Source organism: Ambystoma mexicanum, chromosome 11, assembly GCF_040938575.1.
Source record: "Ambystoma mexicanum isolate Mex_15411 chromosome 11, UKY_AmexF1_1, whole genome shotgun sequence".
NCBI classification, from domain to species: Eukaryota; Metazoa; Chordata; class Amphibia; order Caudata; family Ambystomatidae; genus Ambystoma; species Ambystoma mexicanum.
Genome location: NC_090934.1, coordinates 190,733,087 through 190,754,410, shown reverse-complemented (window position 1 = coordinate 190,754,410; position 21,324 = coordinate 190,733,087). Strand labels below are relative to the sequence as shown.

At 45.1% G+C, this 21,324-nt stretch overlaps 1 protein-coding gene across 1 annotated transcript in view; it reads left to right on the top strand.

The window, feature by feature from the left end:
* LOC138503211 (uromodulin-like) overlaps positions 1 to 21,324 on the top strand; it is a 298,722-nt gene that overhangs the window by 144,743 nt on the left and 132,655 nt on the right. The window contains exon 5 of the mRNA XM_069622796.1: positions 10,128 to 10,354. Coding sequence (XP_069478897.1) covers positions 10,128 to 10,354 — 227 coding nt within the window. The remainder of the gene's footprint in view (positions 1 to 10,127; positions 10,355 to 21,324) is intronic.

Sequence of the window (21,324 nt, the reverse complement as noted above, 5' to 3'; positions counted from 1 at the left end):
CGACCACCCGTGTTACCATATCTGGCACAGCTTCAAGCACTGAATCAGGAGAATCCGGGTGGACCCTGGGGGCCAATGAGTAGGCGCAGACAGCAGTGCCAGATGTGGTAGAACTCTTTGTGGTTGATTCTCTGACTCAAAAATAATGCTTACCAATGCTTCCTCATGACCAGCAATACATTGACTTTACAATGGGTGCCACCAGTTTTAATGCATCCAAAGCCAGTGTTATGCCATAGCTGTCTTGTGATTTGGATTGTACCCACATCCCCTGGGTCTCCTATGAGGCAATGGAACAGGTGTTCTACATCCGGAAACATAATCAAACCATAAATAGGCAGATAGCATGTGATGACCGGCTTTGAATCACCAGTCTGCCCAGTTCCCAGTATCTTTCCACATTTCATAGAGTTGAGCACGGGTATATGAACCTGGATGCCAGTACAGAAATTAATATCCGCATCATCCTACTATGCTTGCCACCTTTTCCACCTTTACAGATATTTTTCTAAAGTTGCCCTGTACAGCCCCCACCTCTCCTGATGAACGAGTGTGGCAGCTTTGGGGTGCACCCACACAGAAGGGTGAATCTGCTGCATGACCATTTTACCTGCACATGTATCAAGCATTGGCAAGGCCAATTGCTTTGGTGTTTCCAGTTGTTGAATCCATGTTACATTTGTAGATGTGAATTCAGTAAATCCTTGTGCTGTACATAGCCAATTACATTTAACAAGTTCCAAAAATGATCTGAAAGTTGATATTTAAAGACAGATAACATTAGTAATAGACATAATCGAAATACTCCCATTTACAGTACTGTACAAGGATTCTTTTTTTATTTTGGTATTGTGCATTTGGTTAATAGTTACAACCTTAACACGCACCCAATAATCAATTATAAAACATCTAAAATATAAAATATCTAATCAATTTATCCTTTAAAGGCTACTTTCAGCATAAAAGAAAACATTTAGGTTAAGGAACAGCTATAATAATACATCAGACTATATACTTATGCAGTTCCCATAGTAATTCATCTCATTAAAATACAATTCAATCATTGAGACCATTGTCTATTTTAGTTGGGCCATTTTCCTGACAAACAGAGCAGCATTAGATATTACAAGTGAACTCGCTCCCACAAGCCAGCTCCAAAATTGATCACCTTGTATATTCTGTATATCTTGTACCAGTGAATTATATCCCGTGTAGTATTGCTCAGTGAGTGTAGGACGACACTGTTAGAATATGTCTAACAGATTCTTTCTGTGTCTTACACAGTCTACACAGTCTCATATCTCCAGATACTCCACTCCAGGCCCCTGTATATTCCTATGTAGGCAATATATTAAAGCAGATTCCATGTTACATTTGTAGACGTGAATGCAGTAAAATCCTTGGGCCATAGTTATCCAATTACATTTTAAAAGTTCCAGAAATTGTCTGCAAGTTGATATTTAAAGACGCATAACATTAGTAATAGACAGAATCGAAAGACTCCCGTTTACAATACTGTACAAGGAAGGTTTGTATATTGGCTTTGAAATTACTTGTTTTTAATTTCTGCCAAAAAAGAAATCGCCTTGAAAAAAAAAATCACCTTGAAAACTGAAACCAACTGGGCACTTCCCCACTGTCGGGACCGCACAATGAAAACAACTGATACCATACATGAACTGAACCACGCAATCATGTCTCTTATTTATTCCTAGTAGCCCAGCCCTTGGGCACTAAATATTCACATTAGTTTACCTTAATTATTTATTCGTCGGTATTGACCTCTGCTAAACCAGGCACTGGGCGGACTGAGCCCTTGCTATTACCACTACCCAGTAACTAAGTGACCTACCTGAATCTAGCAGGAACCTGGAAAATCCCTCTATCTTAACTACCAGGTGAGACCCCTTGCAAATGAGTCAATCATTGCCAATCATTACCAAACAATCTAAACCAAGTAGGACTATTGCCAACCAAGCTTACGGAAATCTCTTCTTTTCTCTCCCTTAACATGTACTCAATACTATCTATTGATAATTGTTTTTGACTGCAAAATGTATGAACCAATCTGCAAATCACTATGAATCTGTATATATATATCATGATCACTGGGAATTAAATCACCCACACATAATATGTCCAAACACAAATGTCACATGCTATACACCCAATCACGAATGCTGAATGCCCGATCTTGGGACCACATTGGCACCAAATATGTATCGAATCCAGTGTTATTAAAAATTATGAACGGTAGCCTAGAAAAAGACCTGTTAGGTCGAAACACGTGTCGGCACCACCTGTTATATCATCAATTGATGAATTTGAGACAATAAAAGATTGGAAAAAATAAAAATCACAAACCTTGTGGAACTACATTTTTCAAACGCAGCAAAAGACAATGGGGTAAATCCCAACATAAAAAATTGCACACGTGCCGAATGAGAAACTATAACAATTCTCCCTAGCTTTTATAAAAGCCAGTGTAATTTTCTTAACACGTAGAGATATTTGGTTTGGCTTAGGAGTTCCCATTATATTTCTAGCAGCAGCGTTCTGTACTCTGAAGGCGCTGGAGTGATTGCTATGATGTTTTTATAAAATGGGCATTACTGCAGTCCCTCTCTCTCTTTCTTTCTTTCTTCCCTTCTTTCTTTCTTTCTTTCTTTCTTTCTTTCTTTCTTTCTTTCTTTCTTTCTTTCTTTCTTTCTTTCTTTCTTTCTTTGCACACGGGAAATCCAGAGATGGATAACTTATTATTGATGTTCGGTGGAGACAACTGGTACCTCATTTGCAAACTGATTTAGGATGAGCCAACTGGCCTCTGACCAAGTCTCAATGTAGTAGGAAATATGGGTGTCATCTATATAATTAAGAAAACAGTTGTCTCTGTTAAAAGCAGGTCATGATGGGGCTTGATATGCACATTAAAAAGGTGCGTTGATAGGCACAACTCCTGCTAGACTTCTCATTCTACCGTTAGAGTCACTGATACGGGTCTCAGTTCTGGCCTAGGTTACTTTTTTGTTCACAAATGACTCAATCCACATGGCAACCTTATACAACACCCCTTCCACCTCCCTCATGCATGCTAGTACAAGGAGATAGTCAAGAACATTGAAAGTTGCAGAAGGATCCGCTAACATGACAAGTTTAGTGCCCCCAACATTCATGATCTGTCTCTTATCAATGACAGCCTTTACTGTACCACAATAAGGGTAAACCTCAACTGCCCAGTAAAATATGCTTTTTCACATGCTCTTGCAATTGTTTTGCAGTGACAAAAGGGACATTGGTAATAGGTTTATAATCAGCATTGGTGATAGGTCTATATTCAGAACATATCATGGGATCCAACTACGGTTTCTTAATTAGGTGAGTAATCCATCCCTGCTTAATAATGTCAGGAACATTACAGTCTCTGAATGAAGCTACTGAGGGGGTTCATAACCTGTGTGCACACTTCTTCTGCCACAGAATTGCAGTGATCTCTTGGATAATTAGGTGGCTTCCAGTTTTTAATTATATCTAATGTTTTATCTTCCAATGTAGGTGCTAAAACATTGCTGTTCCAGCAGAGTTGAAAATTAGGTGTCCCACCACCTCTAGCCAATTCTCTAGTAATACTAATCATAGAAAAGCCATCAGAAAGTGCCATGAATATGGAATTGTCAGAGTAGTCTTGCAGCCATTTTTATTCAATGGCCAACTAGTGTATTCTTTTTGGATAAGAAGATTGAAAACACAAATGGCATGACAAGAGAATGAACGGTTATTAACGCCCAACTGGTACATTTTTAGATGGAGCTCCAAGTTACACATATTTATGAAGGCCACTAGTGAGGTGGGGTACTCCAGCTGCTACCATCTTGATTTCCTGAAGCATGGTGTGGTACAGGTTCCATGAGCGAACCGGCTATGGCATCGCAGTGTGCAAACCGTCAGTAAATGTAAGCGCTAATAGTAGTTTCCCTTTGATAAACATTATTACAAATGCACCCACTGAAGTATGCTGTTCATTATACCAAAAAAAGGATTATGGTAAGCGGCACACCCACGTGCAGAATCACGTGTCATTACAGCCTAGTTATAGATCCTTAGGGCTGACTCTAAAATGTCTAGGTGTTGCCTTAAGGCATGGGATTAGATTATGCAGGTCTGCCAGCAATTAGATGTAGATAGGAGATAGACACCGTGCTATAGTTTTAAGGAAAGACTAGCTCGCCTGTGTGTCTTGCTGCACCTGCTGTGGTCTGACAGGCTCCGATAGGCTTCACATAGGTGCTTGGCACCTACAGAAGTCTTAAAGGCCAGCTGGGTGAAGAAAACTGATGTACAGGAGCGGCGCAACAGACGGGACAATAGAGAAATGAAGTCCCTAGGTTTTCAGGCCGACATGGACAGCAACAAGGATAAAGCCTAATTTGAATATGTGCAACGTGCATGGTGTTAACCCGAAGCTACACAGCTAACAATACAAGCCTACTATTGAATACAATAAAAGAAGATATATTGAAGCGGTAACAACAACCCAATGGCAAATACAGCATGAAACAGACCTAGGCCTCTGCAAGTTTGGAGCCGCCTAGTATTCTCAAGCTAAATCTTGACTGTCTACTCAGGGCCATAGCCTGGATCACTGGGAACTCGCCAACTATCTGACACCTTGTGGATAGTCTTTGTATTCTATTACCTACCTCAATCGCCAGAAGGGTTTTTAAATGGAGGGTAAAAACATAGTTCTTATTCCAGACCGGTATATTTGAAGGTAAGTAAAAATATATTTTGAACTAGGGAGCCTTCACAATACAAACTAAATGTACAGACCATGTCCACAAGGCGACTCACCCTTCTCTACACTTTCATTTTAATGGTTGCTGCCATGGGCTGTTTTATGCTGCAGGTTTAAAAGGTGGCATATAAAGTTGAGCATGGTCCTCCTTTCAGTCGCTGCCACTCCTCTTCTCTTAAGTTCTGTGGCAGAGCAAATACTAATAACATTTCCTAAAACGTCTTTAAACTCAACATCACAACTCTTCCAATAGCTCTTCCTAATTCCAGGCAGATGACAAAGTTGCATTCCCGCCTGTGATGCATAAATCCATTCCCTTTTTAACGATATTCTTTTTCACAGCAGGATAAAGAACTCATGGCCAGTGAGCGGGTTGTGGCTTGCTTCAAAGAGCTTGTCATCTGAATGTATATGCTGCACACCCATTGCCCGAAGGGAGGCCAATCGGGGCAAGTGACAGCAGCATCCCCCATCCAGTGCAACTCTCTGGGGAGACCTCGTTCCTCAGCCCGTGTCTCAGCCATGTCACTGTGCAACACAGAGGCATGGTTAGGCTTGCTATTTGCATCCATGTTTCATTGCAGCCCAGTGCTTCGTCCTTATCCCTCAGGAATGTTAGGATGCTTGTCAGCCTGTGTGTGGCTGCTGCTGCCCACAGCCCAGGCATATGCATGCTTTCCACTGCCACCCCTGCCACCCCTGCCACCCTTGCTCCGTGACTGCCAGGCAATGTGTGCGAGATAAACCAAACAGAACATAAACATGGAAGAATGGGAAAAGGCAACATGTAACCAATTCATGGAAGTGAATGGAAGTAAGTTGACCCCGAGTACATGATATAAATCTGTGATCATGTAAATTCTCCAAGGGTCCTGTAGTGAGGGTGTACGAGCAGCCCCTAGTAGTGGCCAGGGGGTCCTTTAAGTTATTCCTGACTTTCACAGGCCTAGCTGCTAGAGGAGTCACGAATTAACTCACATAAGCGCACGAAGCAGTAATGTCCAAGCAGAAAAGGACTATTAAAAAAGTAAGGTGGCCATAGAGGACATCAACAAAATAAACAAACAAGTAAGCCTTTGAGATACTTTAGGAGAGTTTTAGAGCATTTGAAAGTTTGATTTTGGGGAACAAACTGGGCAAAGTCAATAGGAAGCACCTAGTTATAGGGGAACACAATTAAGCTACCATTTGTAAATGGGGGAGCAGAGGACGCACTCTTCAGCCGGGTGTAAGGACCCCACCAGAGGACATCCTGATCAAGGGTCAACAAAGAGGCCCTTGGTCGGAAGAGTGCAGAAATGACTCTTCAAGTCGGGTGCAGACAGATTCACTGTAGCAGTACCTAGGGATATTGTCTACAGGTGAATTCCCCCATTTACTGAAATGAGGAACCAGAGATGGATTAGGACTCACAAGACCGCAAGATGTCTACCAGGCTGCTTAAGTGAGACAGAAAGAGACAAGGTTGCGGAGGCCAGTCCCAGTGCCGGTGATGCACATGTTCCAGGAGCTTCCGGAATGCACAAAAAGCATGCAGAGGATCAAGATCTGACTGTGCCCACTGGATCCAGGGATGGGATAACCTTAGGGAGATTGTTTCTGGTCGAAAATTAGCAGTGCGTCCCATTTCGGAGGATCAATAACAGGGCTTCCAATAGGAACCTCAACATTGTCTCTTATTCCAGCTGCTCCAGGAGCAGTTCCAGGTTGTCGACTAAAGAATGTCTCAGGGTCTTTTAGTTATATATAAATACAGACAACTATGGGTTACGCCAGCTTTCCAGTCATAACCAATACAACATTCACTGGTTGGGGGCCTCCCAACCAGTGGAGGCCAGCCTCACGCACTCCTGTTTTCATAGGTATCAGTAAGGGCACACATAGAGGTGACTGCCAGACCCTCACTCAGCTAGGCTTTGCAAAATGGGGCCTTTTGTAGTACTCCTGCCCTGATAGTCTTAAGGAAAGGACATTTAAAAAAAATTGTAGTCTTCGGAGTGGCTTTTCGGTAAACCCTCACTGTTGACAGCACTGGTCAGTACACAGTTGTGTTCCCCAAGATATTTTCATTTTTTTCTTTTGTTTGTGGCGAGATGGTGACATTGCTTGCATTAGTTTGCTGTGATTCGGCTTAAAGTTTGTGCGATGTGTAAAGATCTCCGGTACTGAGAGTGTAACTACTCTCATGTCAAGACCACTGAAGAGGCATGGCGCGATGGTGGTGACCACAAAAGTAACATAGATACGTCTGACGTAAGGTCATAATGAAGAATGGTTGCAACATGTATCTGAGTGCACATCATGATATAAATCCCCATTATAGGTCTGGTTCTGACTATTTTCCTTTCATTTTGAGTTTGTTTGGGTCAGCGCCCTTTGAATGAATGAAACATGGTGTTGAACCTGTGGCATAAAAGTGAGAGGTGTGAAATGGAACTCTGCCCAGCTATGGCCGAATGAAATGTCATTACATGTAAGGCTTCCTGACAATGGTAAAACCACGTGGTATTTCATATACTGCTTGCTTTATGAATACTACGTAATTATGAGTTTGGATTGCGTGAGATAGTTTTTGCGTCTGGTAATTATGAAATATTGCATGAAGTAAATATGCCATGGGATCCCAACTCATAATTAGGTAGTATTTTTTTTAAAAAGGAGGAATTTTAAGAAAACATTTGTTATTGCAACCCCCATATTCAGTCGGTGACTATTTTGTTTGTGCTAATCCAGTTTCCTTGGAAGTGTTTAGTCGACAATTTGCCATCTATAACTGGGGAGCATTTCGCAGATATTAAGAAGACTGAGCATGGAACACTTCCCATTCAGGCAAAGATACTTAGTGCTTCATGATGTTTGGGACAAGGTATCCCTTTATTCCACCTTGAGGGAGAGTGCCTATAAGCCTGGTGGTTGCCTATGGCATAGCTCGGCAAGACCAAGCCACATTAGATGCTGTCATCGTGGTGAAGCGAGCCTTGCTACCTGGACCCTGTCCAGCAGGTAAAGGCTTGATATTGCATATAGTTGTGTGGCATAACCCTCCGGGTCACAAAGCAACTCCAACGCACTCAAAGCAGCTTAAATTGTGTTTTATTTTTATTTTAGCTTAACTTTCGTTTCACTTGAAGATCTTAAGGAAAAGAACATGTATTTCACTCTCTCTCACCAGGGGAAAAGGTCCTCCCTTCACCGTCCTCCCTTTCTTCTACTGTTTAATGAGGGGATATGACCCTCAAATGCGGGCCAACTCTGCTGGGAACAGCCCAACGCTCAAATGGCCCAAACAAAGCGAAGGCCTCTTAATGCTGTTGGCGTGACGTTACCGGCAGCAGTCAGTTCACCCACCCGAGGGTTATATCACCATTAGAACGTGTGTATTTGATAGGCGTGTGCTAATTGTGTGTTTAAATCAACAACACAACATCTTACCTTTTGGCTCTGGCACCGCACAGAACTTCACTAGTCTGTTCTCGGTGCTGATGACTGTGACATCATCAAGATGTTGTTCCTCACACTTTCTTCAGAGTCTGGATCTCTGGGGTTCCTCTTCTTTTTGAGTGCACTTGCTCTGTTCTGCCGGTTGTGGTCGCCAGCCCTGAACCTGGTGAGTTAATTTCAGTGCTGTGCATGCCTGGCTGAAGTCGGGCAGTGTTTGGATTTTTGCCTTTGTATTTCATCAGAGATGGAACCCTTACCATGACATGCTCGAGCTGTTCTGATCGCTGTACATGAGGCTGGATTGGTTTTGAGATGTGTGGTGTGAATAGCAATCTATAAAGTTCAACCTAGTCAAATAGCCACTCACATTTTTATTTGTTTTCTTTACTTCTGTGGTATCACAAGCTACCAAAACTATGTCTTGCTTTTCAAGGAGGCAACTAGAATACCATAATCTTCGATACATAATACCTTATCTGACGATTTATATATATAAACCTAGAACATCTTCACTTATTCTTACCATTACAGTTTAACTTGTCGACCGCAGCAACAAGATTACTTAAGTGCCTCCTAAACCAAATCATCCAACAATCACCATAACATGGAACAGAGCAAAACAAGAACCTTTATCCTGACTGATACAAACACTCATGGACCCTGCTTACAGCCTGATGGCAAAGTGGAACCCCGAAAGGTTCAGCCTAGTCTTGAACTCCAAACAATAGAATTCAAGAGCCTACCTCACCCTCCACCTACTTAAAATGTACTATCCCCTCTCCACGGCATACCCTGACCCCCCACCTGCATAGCACGATAGTACGTACTCTAGCACTACCTCACCTCCCTAACCACGGTAGAGCCTCTTGGATCGCACTGCATGGACCGTAATATGTGGACAAGTGGCTCTCCTGCTAGCCCAGCCTTCGCTGCCAATTGATTTTTAGTGATCCCCTTGGGACATAACATACAACCAAGTGCCGCCAACACAAACCAGGTGGCATCTTACTGGCACAGAGGAATTGGGTACTTTTTGTCTGAGCTCATCAAAACTTCAGGTTTCGCACCTGCCTCTCCCAGTCCTCCCAGTTACCCTTTTCCATCTCACCCTTTATTCCTTATCCATACACCAAGGGCTGCTAAATTAGCAAATGGGCGCTCTTCATGGCCTCTTTACATGACCTTAAATTCAAAATGTGATCATCTGTAAATGTGCAATGACAATGGCATAAAATAATTGCCCCTTTTCGTAATAACTGATCATAGGTTTATCAACACTAAATATGTTAAAGAATAGACTGAAGAGTATTGTTGTAGACTCCCAACTTTCTCCCAAAAGCTGTGCATTGTGCTGCAATGGAAGATCATATGTGGAGGGCTGAGCAAAATACCCCCCCTTCACCCCACTGGTACTAAAGGTGCGTGAAACATGATTATTGCGGTTACATGTATTACGTGTTCTCAATTCTCGTTGACAGATTTGTGTGGATGTAATCTTAAGTCTTCAGCCTGATTCCATAATGGCCTATGTTTAAACATCTACAGTCTAAGCAAGATTGTATATTGCTATCCCAGACAGCATGTAGCTTATGCGATGTCACCTCCTCATATGCGCTCCCTGTGTCACAGAGGGGGAGTGGGGCATTCCCATGCACCCTCTATCTGGGGGGTCCTCTCTTGGGAAGCCATTGCTTACACTGACTTCAGGAACACCCTCTCTGACAAAAGACATACTTACTGAGGAAGCAATGAAACCTAATTGTGCTTTTCGTTGATGGGTGTCTCTGCGTGGGGATAGGTCTAATGGGAGAGGACTGTCTTGCAATATAGATGTAATGTTAACAGCTGCAGCTGCATTATAGAGCTATTCCTAATATGTGATTGTCTCTTTCAGATCGCAGTCGGATCGCTCCAACTGTGGACTGTCGCGGTGATGTAATGACAGTCTCCATCAGCAAGTGCCTCCTGGAGAGGTTTCAGTATAGCGCTTCAAACATGCATCTTCTAGAAAATAATCGTACGGAGTGTTCAGGCCCTAGCTATGTAGATATCGTGAATAATGAACGTATACTATTTAAGCAAGTCCCGCTACAGAATGGATGGTGCGGAACTACGTTTTCGGTAAGGGCATTGCACTGTGCACCTCTCCCATTCTTTTCAACTAGCATGTTTGGTTGTCTAAATAAATATATCTGGAAATGTATTTGTTTTGTTGTACCCTTGGCTCTCAGAGAAGGAGCCATAACACATTACTGGGTTCTTATATCATGTTGCCCTAACCCACGATTCAATTCCAAACACACTTCAAGATGCAGAGGCAGCCAACCATCCCAGACATCAGAGAACGGGAAAGAGGTTATTTGCAGACAGCGCAATACACAGAGTAACACATGTGTGCCCTCTTCAAGCTCATTTGCTTTGAAAAGATGGTTGCAGCAAAAAGGTCTTGCTTTGACTTAAATGGAGCATGTGAATCCAGCACAGGGGAAACACTAATGACCGGTCCCAACACCTTGCTGTGTTTGGAATGGCATCATAGAGCATGGAGTAGTGTGTGTCTGCTGAAAATAAGAATGTGGATTTTCTTGGATATATTTAATGGTCTTTAAATTACATAAACATTAACATATTATAGCTTCCGCTATTAAGTATTGTTTCTTAGAAAATGTACCGGACATGAATATTTTAAATGATCCTTTCACTTCTGTATATGATATAATGTGCTTTATATCAGCCAAATAGGAAATATAATGATGCTGTAGGTAGCAATTGAAAATGGCAGAATGTTTTACCACTACATAGGATTTGCTGTATCTTCTAAAGTACTGTCAGAACCTCACAAACAAAAGGCTGCGGCATCACAGTTCATTAGGAATTCTGAGGCTCTTTGCAGATTTCTACATTTCCCTCTTTGTTAATTAGCTACTGAATTGATCCAGAAAGAGCATAAACGCAGTGTAATGCCTGGACAGGAGGAGCCTTGCAACACAGGTGATAGGAAAGATAGGCAGGGAAGTGACAGCCCGGCGACTGGGACCCACTGGGGGAGTCAGAACAGTAAGAGGAAAGCTCTGAAATGAGCGGGAAAGAGAGGCGTAAAAGCCTTGCAATACAGGTGGTAGGAGAGATAGGCAGGGAAGTAACAGCCTGGCGACTGGGACCCACTGGGGGAGTCAGAACAGTAAGACAAAAGGACTGAAATGAGCAGGAAAGGGAGCCATAAAGGCATTGGGCCTCGCTTTCACGTTTCCATTTCCCACTCTGGCCCATTTAAAATGGGGGTGCATGTGTTTTCCGTTCCTTTCGTTCTCCTTCCCCCACTTACTTTCCCACAACGGGAGGATAGCTCAGTGGCAACGTGCTCGCCTTGGAAGCAAAACCAGACGGAGCAACACAGGTTTGATCCCCGGGTCCGCGCTTAGAAACCTCTGGGTATTAAGTGCGTTATAACTAAATAAATAACCTATCACAACCATCTTACCTCTTTCATCTTTACCCTCGGAGCTTTAAAACTTTTTCAGGGTAGTTTTAATGTTATACAAGCAGCCAACATAACATAAGAAAATGAACAATTTCCTCCTGTCTTTCTCATCAGTGTTCATCCAGTCAAATGCATTTCAATGCAATGTTTAAGATGGAGCAGCGCGTCAATGTTAGAGAGACCCTATTACAATGTTAACTCACATTCTTCACACCACAGGCTGGTGAGTCTTCTTCGGCAAAAAGCAGGCCTGTCTGCTCCACAACTCTGAGCCTGGGTTCTCAGATTGGCACTGTGGTAAAGAGCTTGTTCTTCTAGCTTCAGCACTTAAGAATGGCACTCTTGTTTATTACATATAAACGTTATCAGTGTATGATGGTTCCCTGATAAACTCCATGTTACTCTACATTGAGCGCAAGCCCACCACATGTAGCCTGTCCAGTATACACCAGTCTGTCTGGTTTTCAGACTCAAGAATCAGGGTCTGATTTTCCACAGTGTTGCACTTTCCACTGGCTCCGGGTTCATGACCATATTGTCTTCGAGATGTTTGCATGGTCTTAAGGGCATGGCCTTGCCCTCTCATCCCTAAGAGAACCTTGCGCTCTGCAAACCTGTTAGTTATACCACAGGCTAAATACAAACCTTGCCGTGATGGGAGGTGATGGCCTAGCAGGGCATGCAATGTGCTGGCTGGGTACTGGTTCTCAAGCTGCTGGACGTGTCCTTTGAATCCGGTATCTCCGTCTGTTCACTGGGAGATGCTTAAGGGAGGGATCTTGCTTCCCTCTTGGAACTCCTGGCCTTCCTTTACTGGCGGAAGATGTAAGGTAGACTGTACCTTCAGCCAGGGCCAAAATGAGTCCATCTTCTTACTCTTTTCGAAGTCATGCTCTGCAACAGGACAAACAAGGTGTGACAACATATACCCAAGTCCCACCCATCTTCCTGTCTGTTGTAGATCAAAGTGTCTCTCCGGTTAATTGAGCCCTCTGTGACTCTTGATTAGAGCACAGGTCTCCCTTGAAGTTTGTGATGGAAGCAGACTTCCTGTCTCCCCTAAATCACATCCTTCGTAGCTCTGAAAGGGTTCTGCTCTGCAGGGACACCTGCAGTAACTGCTGGACCCAGGCAGGCCATTCACTGACTTTCATACAGAGAGGTGGGAACTAGCTTCAAGCTGACACATTGCATACCAAAGGAGTGTTAGCCCTACCTTCCTGTTGTCTTGTTCGGCAACCAAGCCTCTCCTCCAGGCTTCCTTCAATTATCTCTCATTAGTTTGCACTGCCACCAGCCGAATGAACACCACAGGAAGGCAGACCCATGAAGCCTTTGATGTTGAAATTAGGCTGCCCGTGGCTGGAGGAAGGTGTGCCTTCCCCCGCTTGAGATTCTTGAGATGCTTTGATGTACCCGTGGCTGTCACATTCCAGCTGAATATGATAGGGGAAGGTGGTGCCTGTAGGCTGTGCCTTCCTGGAGTACACGTGACTATACGTTTTGTGTGGGAAGGAGATGAAATGTGTGCAGAATGGCCTCACACATTTCTCGGAGGTTGATCTCCTATAATTCATTCTTATTATCAAAAATCAAAAAACCCAGGTGAGCGCATTCTCACTGTGTGAATGGTCGAATTCCTCACAGTCTGACCCCCAGAGAGGTGGAGGAAGCAGAGAGAAGGGCTCAAGAAGGAAGGTATTTTGGAAGAGAGAGTTAGATGTAGTGCGGGCCCTGGCCCCAGAAAGTCTTGTGGATGATGCAGAGGGTCTTGAAGTTGATCCTTGCAGCCACCGGGAGGCAGTGGAGAGATTTCAGGGCTGGAGAAATATGGTCCCTGGGCTTGTGGCCAAAGATAAGTCTTGCAGTCCTGTTCTGAATTAGTTGCAGTGGGCGGAGTGTAGAGGAAGGCAGATTGAGAAAGAGGCTGTAGCAATAGTCCAGCCTAGAGAGAACCAGGGCTCTGGAGACAGTGAGCTTTTGGGGGAAAGTGAGAAAAGGCAGAATACCTCTGAGGAGGTGTAGCTGGTAGTGCGCCTTCTTGGAAACGTTTGTGATGTGGGGAGAGAAGGAGAGACTGGAGTGAAAGATGACACCAAGGTTTTTTGCCTTACAGGAAGGCGAAGGAAGAGGGCCCAAGGAGGCAGCTAGAGTGAGAGGGAAAGCAGGGGCAGGTGTCCCAATGAGAAGGATCTCTGTTTTACGGGCTTTAAGGCAGAGATCTTTGGAGGTGCATCCGACTTGAATTACAGATAGACAATAAGGGTTGAGCGATAGAGGAGAGGGGGCTGAGGGGAGCCTCATAACACTGAAAGTTAGAGGAGACGGTAGAGATCAGGTGGGCCAAAGGGGAAAGTAGACTTTGAAAAGCTAAGGTGACAGTGTAGAACCCTGGGGAACAGCACATGTTGTGGGGTGCATGTAAGGCCCTAAGCAGAAATCCCCTTCATCTAAAAACCACATTTAAACTGTGCCATAAAAACAGCTGTGCTTTTGTCTTCCTGGCACATTTGTAGCAAGCATTGAGGCACTGCCCTCCCGTATGTGACAGATCCACCAAATTGACATTAAAATAGTGATGCATTTTTGGCATTTTTCCCCAGCACTCAGAATAAGAAATAATGTTGCTTTATTATATTTTTCCATGTGATTTCCAGGCAGATTTTCAGAGACTAAGTGCATGTTTCCAGGACCTTGTGAATGAAATGGCCAGTCAAGACTCGTTTATGACTGATTTTAAAATGGGACAAATATGACAAGCGGTGGGAAGATGGAGATGTACATTATGAATATGCTTGATCATTTGCAGAGTGATAACTATTATGCATTTTATGAAAATGACCAAAAGGTGCCAAGGGGCCACGCTACCTCGCACAGAGTTGGCGATCGGACTGTCTAATTCTCTATGGCCCACTGAAACCGTCTATTCACTTGTTATGGCGGTGGCTATTATATGTTTGGAGTTATGATCCATAACCCATTTTTGCTGAAAAGTGGACATAAGAAACAAAGAAGTGTCATAAATACAAACAAACAAATGATGCTCTCTCCCCTCAACCAATAGGCCCAGGGGGCAGAGGGAGGAATGACAGACTGTCCTATCCCAAGATAGGAGTAATTCCAGAGTACTTCCCCCCAGACTGTAAAATGAACGCTGTCTTTTGGGCTATAAAAGGGCGACACAGAGAGACACAAGGGACAATCCATCCATCCACAGCAAAATACACAGTTTCCAGATCCAGACATACACAAGAATCCGTGGGAGATCGGAGAGGAGGTAGCTGACCCCAACCAGGACATTTCAGTGAACAGACCCTGGCCTAGCTTTCCAGAATCCCACCCAGGAGAGTGCAGTGACCAGATCCATTGCCCAAGCTGTCCAGAGTTACCAGAGACATTGATGGCTTTCCAGAATCCCAAACCCACGCTTACATTTTAAGTAGCAAATAACCCCAGTCCCAAACTGCATACCCCTCTCTTTTGAATCTTGCATCCCATTGAAAATCCCATTGAAAGTTCGAAATTGCCAGTATAATTCATTCACTTTTCCATAGAAGAATCTGTGTTAGCCTGTGCATGTTAGCATATTCCTTTGAGAAATCTTTCAGTAGTCTGTATAAATCTTTAGCATTATTTTCAAGTAAATCAATTAATTCCCCTATAAAGGGATTCACGTGTGAGTTGGTTGAAATTTGAAATTAACCACCTCATGCCAAGTGCCTTTCTTTAATAATTATAGCCATTAAAGTATAGCCGCAACAGAACTAGTCTTTGTGTTCCAAAAACCATATCTGCCTGTGTATTGTGCTTTCCTATGAATTCCGATTTGTATCTTTCCCATTGAAAAACCCAAACCGTGGTCCCATTGAGAACAACCCCTTTCTGTTAGAATCACATCCGTTGTGTGCCTTTGTCCTTGAAACTGATTTCTGATTTTGACAGCTCAGCCCCATCCTTAACTGCCTGTCATCTCAAATTCCATGTAAAAAAAGAAATTCCATTGCCGTGTGTCTTTTACTTTTGCATTTGCTTTCTTCCCCAAAAACTATTTTCCTACCTTGTTTCCACGTTGCTGTGATGTGCTGATTAGTTGTCTATAAGCTTCTCTATCTCCTTAAGTGTAGCAACACGAATTTCCTTTCTAGCTGTCCCACCGCGGTTGTGAGCTGCTGTGCGAGCAATCAAGCAAATCCGATTCTGCCACTTTGATCAAAAATCTGGTTTTCATTTTCTTTTCTGACTTCCCATCGTGGGTGGTGGATGGTATTCTAAATTCGATTTTTCTCTCACTATCCTTACTCCTTGCCACTGCCTTCCATCAAAAGGGAATTAAGTTAGCTGATGTTTGGGGTGAGTGTTGCAGGGGGAGTGCTTAACTTTAATGCTATGTCACGCCGCCGTCTCCCGGTGGCTGCTGGCAGTTATGGAACTCTTGGCATTGGCGGTGCCATTAGATTGTTCCAGGTTTGTTTCTCACTTCCTGGTCCATCGGTCTAGTCTTTTTGCTCCTTAGCGCCGGTTCAGTATTTAGCCCCGCCTATCTCTGGGTTCGGCGCGTTGCCACTTGGTCACTTTCACTTTGTTGCTGTGTTTTTTCTCCTCGCACTTTCTCTGCCTGCCTTGCCTTGCCTCGCTGCCTGCTCCCTCTCCTGCTACCCGAGCATCTCGCTACTCGGGTCCTTTTCCTTGCCTCATCCGCTTCCCTTTCCTCACTTTTCCCCTCGCTGCTTCGCTCTCCTTTCCTTCCCGCTCTGTGCTCTTCCTTCCAGGTTCTCTTCCTTTCCGCCCCGGCAGTCTGTCTCCTGCCTCCCTTCGTACTCTGCATGTACCTGGCCTGATTGCTGGACTCCGCTCTTTATCCACGCCCGTTTCCATCCCAGGCGTTGGCATCTGTATAGCCTCCACCCTTCAGCCTCAAGCCCAGGACCTTTCATCTCTGCTACTACCTTCTGAACCTCCACTGTGCGCTACGGATCTCCTTCCATCCAGTTCTGGACTAGTATAAGCACCCGGAAGTCTGCTACCACTGCCACTACTGAGAGGTTTTTTTAAGCTGCTGCTTTTTTCAGTTCCATTTGGTCTCCACGGGAAGGGAGTCCAATGCTTCCCTGTTTAACAGGGAATCAGGGTGGCTTCTTACCGAGGACAACCCTATCTCTTCTCAAAGAAGAAATCAAAGAAGAAGCTCACCCGGCGAAAGATCTCCTCAGAGGATTCAGGTGAGGAGGAAGGGGAGGTGAACATTGATCTTGTCGAAAACCCACCTCTAACAGCAGTGCATGACAGTTTGCAACGCCACAAGGACATATCAATGGCTACCCCAGAACAGGTTCAGGAGCTTCTTAAAGCTGTGCATAACATCACACAGGAATTACAGGCTGTCACGGCCGAAAATACGCAAATCGGCAAAGGGTCGACCGCTTTGAACAGTCCCGGAGTGACCTTCCTTCCATGCCCTTATCCTGTGGCAAATTTGATGGTTCACCCAATGAATTCAAGGAATTTATGGAAGCCTGCATTATCCACTACACCTTCAGACCCCAGACCTATGCCTCAGATCAAGCCCGCATAGGTTTTCTGGTCTCCAATTTAACGGGCCATGCCCTATCTTGGGCAACTCCTCTGGTAACCGGTGCTAGTCCTTTACTGCAAGATTATCCCGAGTTTACAGCCCAATTCAAATTGGCTTTCGAAAGGCAAGAGACTGCCGTAGTAGCCAGTGAACAATTGTTGGACATCCGCCAGGGTACTTCTGACCTTTTGTCATACATATCCCGCTTTAAGCGGGTGGCTGCAGATGCTTGTTGGCAGGAGGACGCCCATTATACCATCTTTCGCCGGGGCCTGAGGGAAGAACTCAAAGATGATTGGCAAGAGTTACTAGGCCTGCCACACTTGCCGATCTTTGGTCTACAGTTATCCAGCTTGACTTCCGCCTCTCAGAAAGGCGTTCAGAACGTCGAAGACATCGTGGGTTCCCGGTTCTGACAGAGCCTAGCCCATCTTCCCCCACTCCCACCTGCTCGAATAAGGAGGAACCCATGCAAATAGGTACTACTAGAGGACCACTCTCGTCTGAAGAAAGAAAACGACGCAGGGACAACAACCTGTGTATGTACTGCAGATCCGCTCAACACATTCTACGGGACTGCCCGGATGTACCACCACGACGATCGGGAAACGCCCCACCTCAGAACTAGTGGGGACGAGTTACCAAGGGGGATTTCCTGGTCCCTTTGTTTCATGATCTGTTACTCCCGTCAATTCCACTGAGGACAACCGCCTTATGGTGGTTGGTGTCCAATTGTGTCTTTCCCAACAAACATTCGAAGTACTAGCTCTACTTGACTGTGGAGCAGCTGGGTGTTTTATGGATGTCGTCTGGGCTGACAAGACTGGAATTGGTCGTTTGGAGAAAGAGGAAGACCAGAAGGTGGAGGGAGTGGATGGCAGACCATTAAGTTCCGGACTCATCACACACACCACTTCTCCCATGGTGATGAAGATAGGTCATCACACCAAAACCATCCAATCTGATTTGATGAGAGCCGCACATTTCCCAGTTATCCTGGGTGTTTCATGGCTACGGAAACACAATCGTACCATAGACTGGACTAAGAATCAATTGACTTTTGACTCTGAATTTTGTCAAAGATACTGTACTTCCCAAACCCAGCAGGCCACTGTTCTCGCTTTTCCTGATCCATCCTGGAGAACGGACGTTTTAAAGGTGAACAGCATTCCCAGGGAGGTCCTTCAGTATCAGGAGGTGTTTCGGAACGAGGGTCCTCAAGAGTTACCACCTCACCGACCAGAGGACTGCGACATCAACCTACTGCCCAATGCGGTGGTACCTTTTGGAGGAAGGTTTTCTCTTTCTCTCAAAGAGAAGGAGGCACTCAAGGAGTACCTCGACTCCAATCTGCACCACAGGCTTATTCAACACTCACACTCTCCCGCCGGAGCCTCACTTTTCTTCGTTCTTAAGAAAGGATCTTGTGAACTTCGACCTTGCATCGACTACAGGGGCCTTAACCAAGTCGCAATAAGGGATCGTTATCCCATGCCTCTTATAAGAGACATACTGGAGGCAGTCCAAGGAGCCAAGGTGTTTTCCAAGATCGATCTCAGGAGAGCCTATCACCTTCTACGGATCCGCTCAGGAGATGAGTGGAAGACGGCCTTCCGTACACCATATGGACACTATGAATACTGTGTCATGCCCTTTGGCTTGGTCAATGCACCATCGATTCTTTAGCGATTTATGGATCGTATATTCTCTGACCTCCTATTTCATTGTGCCATAGTCTATCTTGACGACATTTTGGTTTTTTCGAAGAACACTCAGCTCCACACAACATATCTCCACCAGGTTCTCCAGCGATTACAAGAAAACCACCTCAAGGTTAATGCTGAGAAGTGTGTCCTTCAGGTTCCTGAGGTTCCTTACCTTGGGTTCATTTTGTCTTCAGAGGGTTCCGGATGGATCCCGCAAAGATAGAAGCCATACTACATTGGCCCATGCCTAGTTCTGTCAAGGATGTTCAAAGGTTCCTAGGACTTGCCAATTTTTATCGCAAGTTTATTTTTGGTTTTTCCGACAGAGTACTCCCCATCACTAGGCTACTCAAGAAGGCTTCTATGCAGTTTACATGGGCCCTGAGGCTTACCAGGCCTTTCAACAGCTGAAAGAGGATTTCTGCTCGGCTCCAGTCCTTCACCAACCTGACCAGAGCTTAAGATTTATTGTTGAGACTGATGCGTCAGCCGCGGCCCTAGGCGCAGTGCTCCTGCAGGAACATGAGGGTCTGGAGTACCCCGTGGCCTATATGTCTAAAACGTTGAATGACAGTCAGACACACTATTCTGTCATTGAAAAAGAGCTACTGGCCATGAAATCCGCCTGTGAGGAATGGCGTCATCTTCTACAGGGGGCTAACCATCCCTTCGAGATACGGACCGACCACAAGAATCTCAAAATTCTACAGAACATGGAATGCGTCAATTCACGTCAGCCCCGATGGGCCCACCTCTTTACTCAATTTAACTTCTTTCTGACCTACCTGCCAGGTTCCAAGAATATACTTGCTGATACTCTGTCAAGAAAATCGTTTCCCGTGGTGGTACAGAAGGAACCCCATAGTCTCATGCTCCCGGATGTTAAGATCATCTGTTCCGTAGAGTCCTTTTTGGAGGAGGTTCGTAGCGCTACACAGTCTGCTGGTATTCCTCCTGCTACCCCACTCGCCGAGAACCTTCTGGACCAAGATGGTTTGTACTTCAAGCAACAACGCTTGTTCCTTACCAACTTTCAAACACGTCAGACGGCACTAAAATGGTGCCATGACAACCCTGTGGCTGGACACAGGGGGATGAAGAACAACCTGGAGCTGCTACGACGCAGATTTCGGTGGCCTCAGTGCAGGATTCCCGTTATCGGTGGGGCTGGTTGGAATATCTCATCCATTGGAAGGGTTATACCCATTCTGAGGATTCCTGGGAACCGGCATTTGTTCAGAGGTTCCACCGCAGATTCCCGGGCAAGCCAGGGGGGGGGGGGTCACTTGGGAGGGGGTATACTGTCATGCCACCGTCTCCCGGTGGCCGCTGGCGTCTATGGAACGCTTGCCGTTGGCGGCGCCATTAGATTGTTCCAGGTTTGTTTCTAACTTCCTGGTTCACCGGTGTAGTCTTTTTTGCTCCTTAGCGCCGGTTCAGTATTTAACCCCGCCCATCTCTGGGTTTGGCGCATTGCAACTTGGTCACTTTCACTTTGTTGCTGTGCTCCCGTGTTTTTTCTCCTCGCGCTTTCTCTGCCTGCCTTGCCTTGCTGCCTGCTCCCTCTCCTGCTACCCGAGCATCTTGCTACTCGGGTCCTTTTCCTTGCCTCTTCCGCTTCCCTTTCCTCGCTTTTCCCCTTGCTGCTTCGCTCTCCTTTCCTTCCCGCTCTGTGCTCTTCCTTCCAGGTTCTCTTCCTTTCTGCCCCGGCAGTCTGTCTCCTGCCTCCCTGCATTTACCTGGTCTGATTGCTGGACACCGCTCCTTATCCACGCCCGTTTTCATCCCGGGCGTCGGCACCTGTATAGCCTCCACCCTTCAGCCTCAAGCCCAGGACCTTTCATCTCTGCTACTACCTTCTGAACCTCCACTGTGCGCTACGGATCTCCTTCCATCCAGTTATGGACTAGTAGAAGCACCCAGAAGTCTGCTACCACTGCCACTACTGAGAGGTTTTTTTAAGCGGCTGCTTTTTTCAGTTCCATTTGGTCTCCGTGGGAAGGGAGTCCACTGCTTCCCTGTTTAACAGGGAATCAGGGTGGCTTCTTACCGAGGACAACCCTATCTCTTCTCAAAGAAGAAATCAAAGAAGAAGCTTACCCGGCGAAAGGTCTCCTCAGAGGATTCAGGTGAGGAGATAGGGGAGGTGAACATTGATCTTGTCGAAAACCCACCTGTAACAGCAGTGCATGACATGCTATCCATTGATCTAAAATCATTTTTCCTGTTTGCCATTAAATATTCATGCAAGTAGTTTAAGACTTTGAACCCATTGTTCTGTAACAAGCATTGCATTGTGTGGCACAACACCGGTGGTTGCTGTAAAATTGTA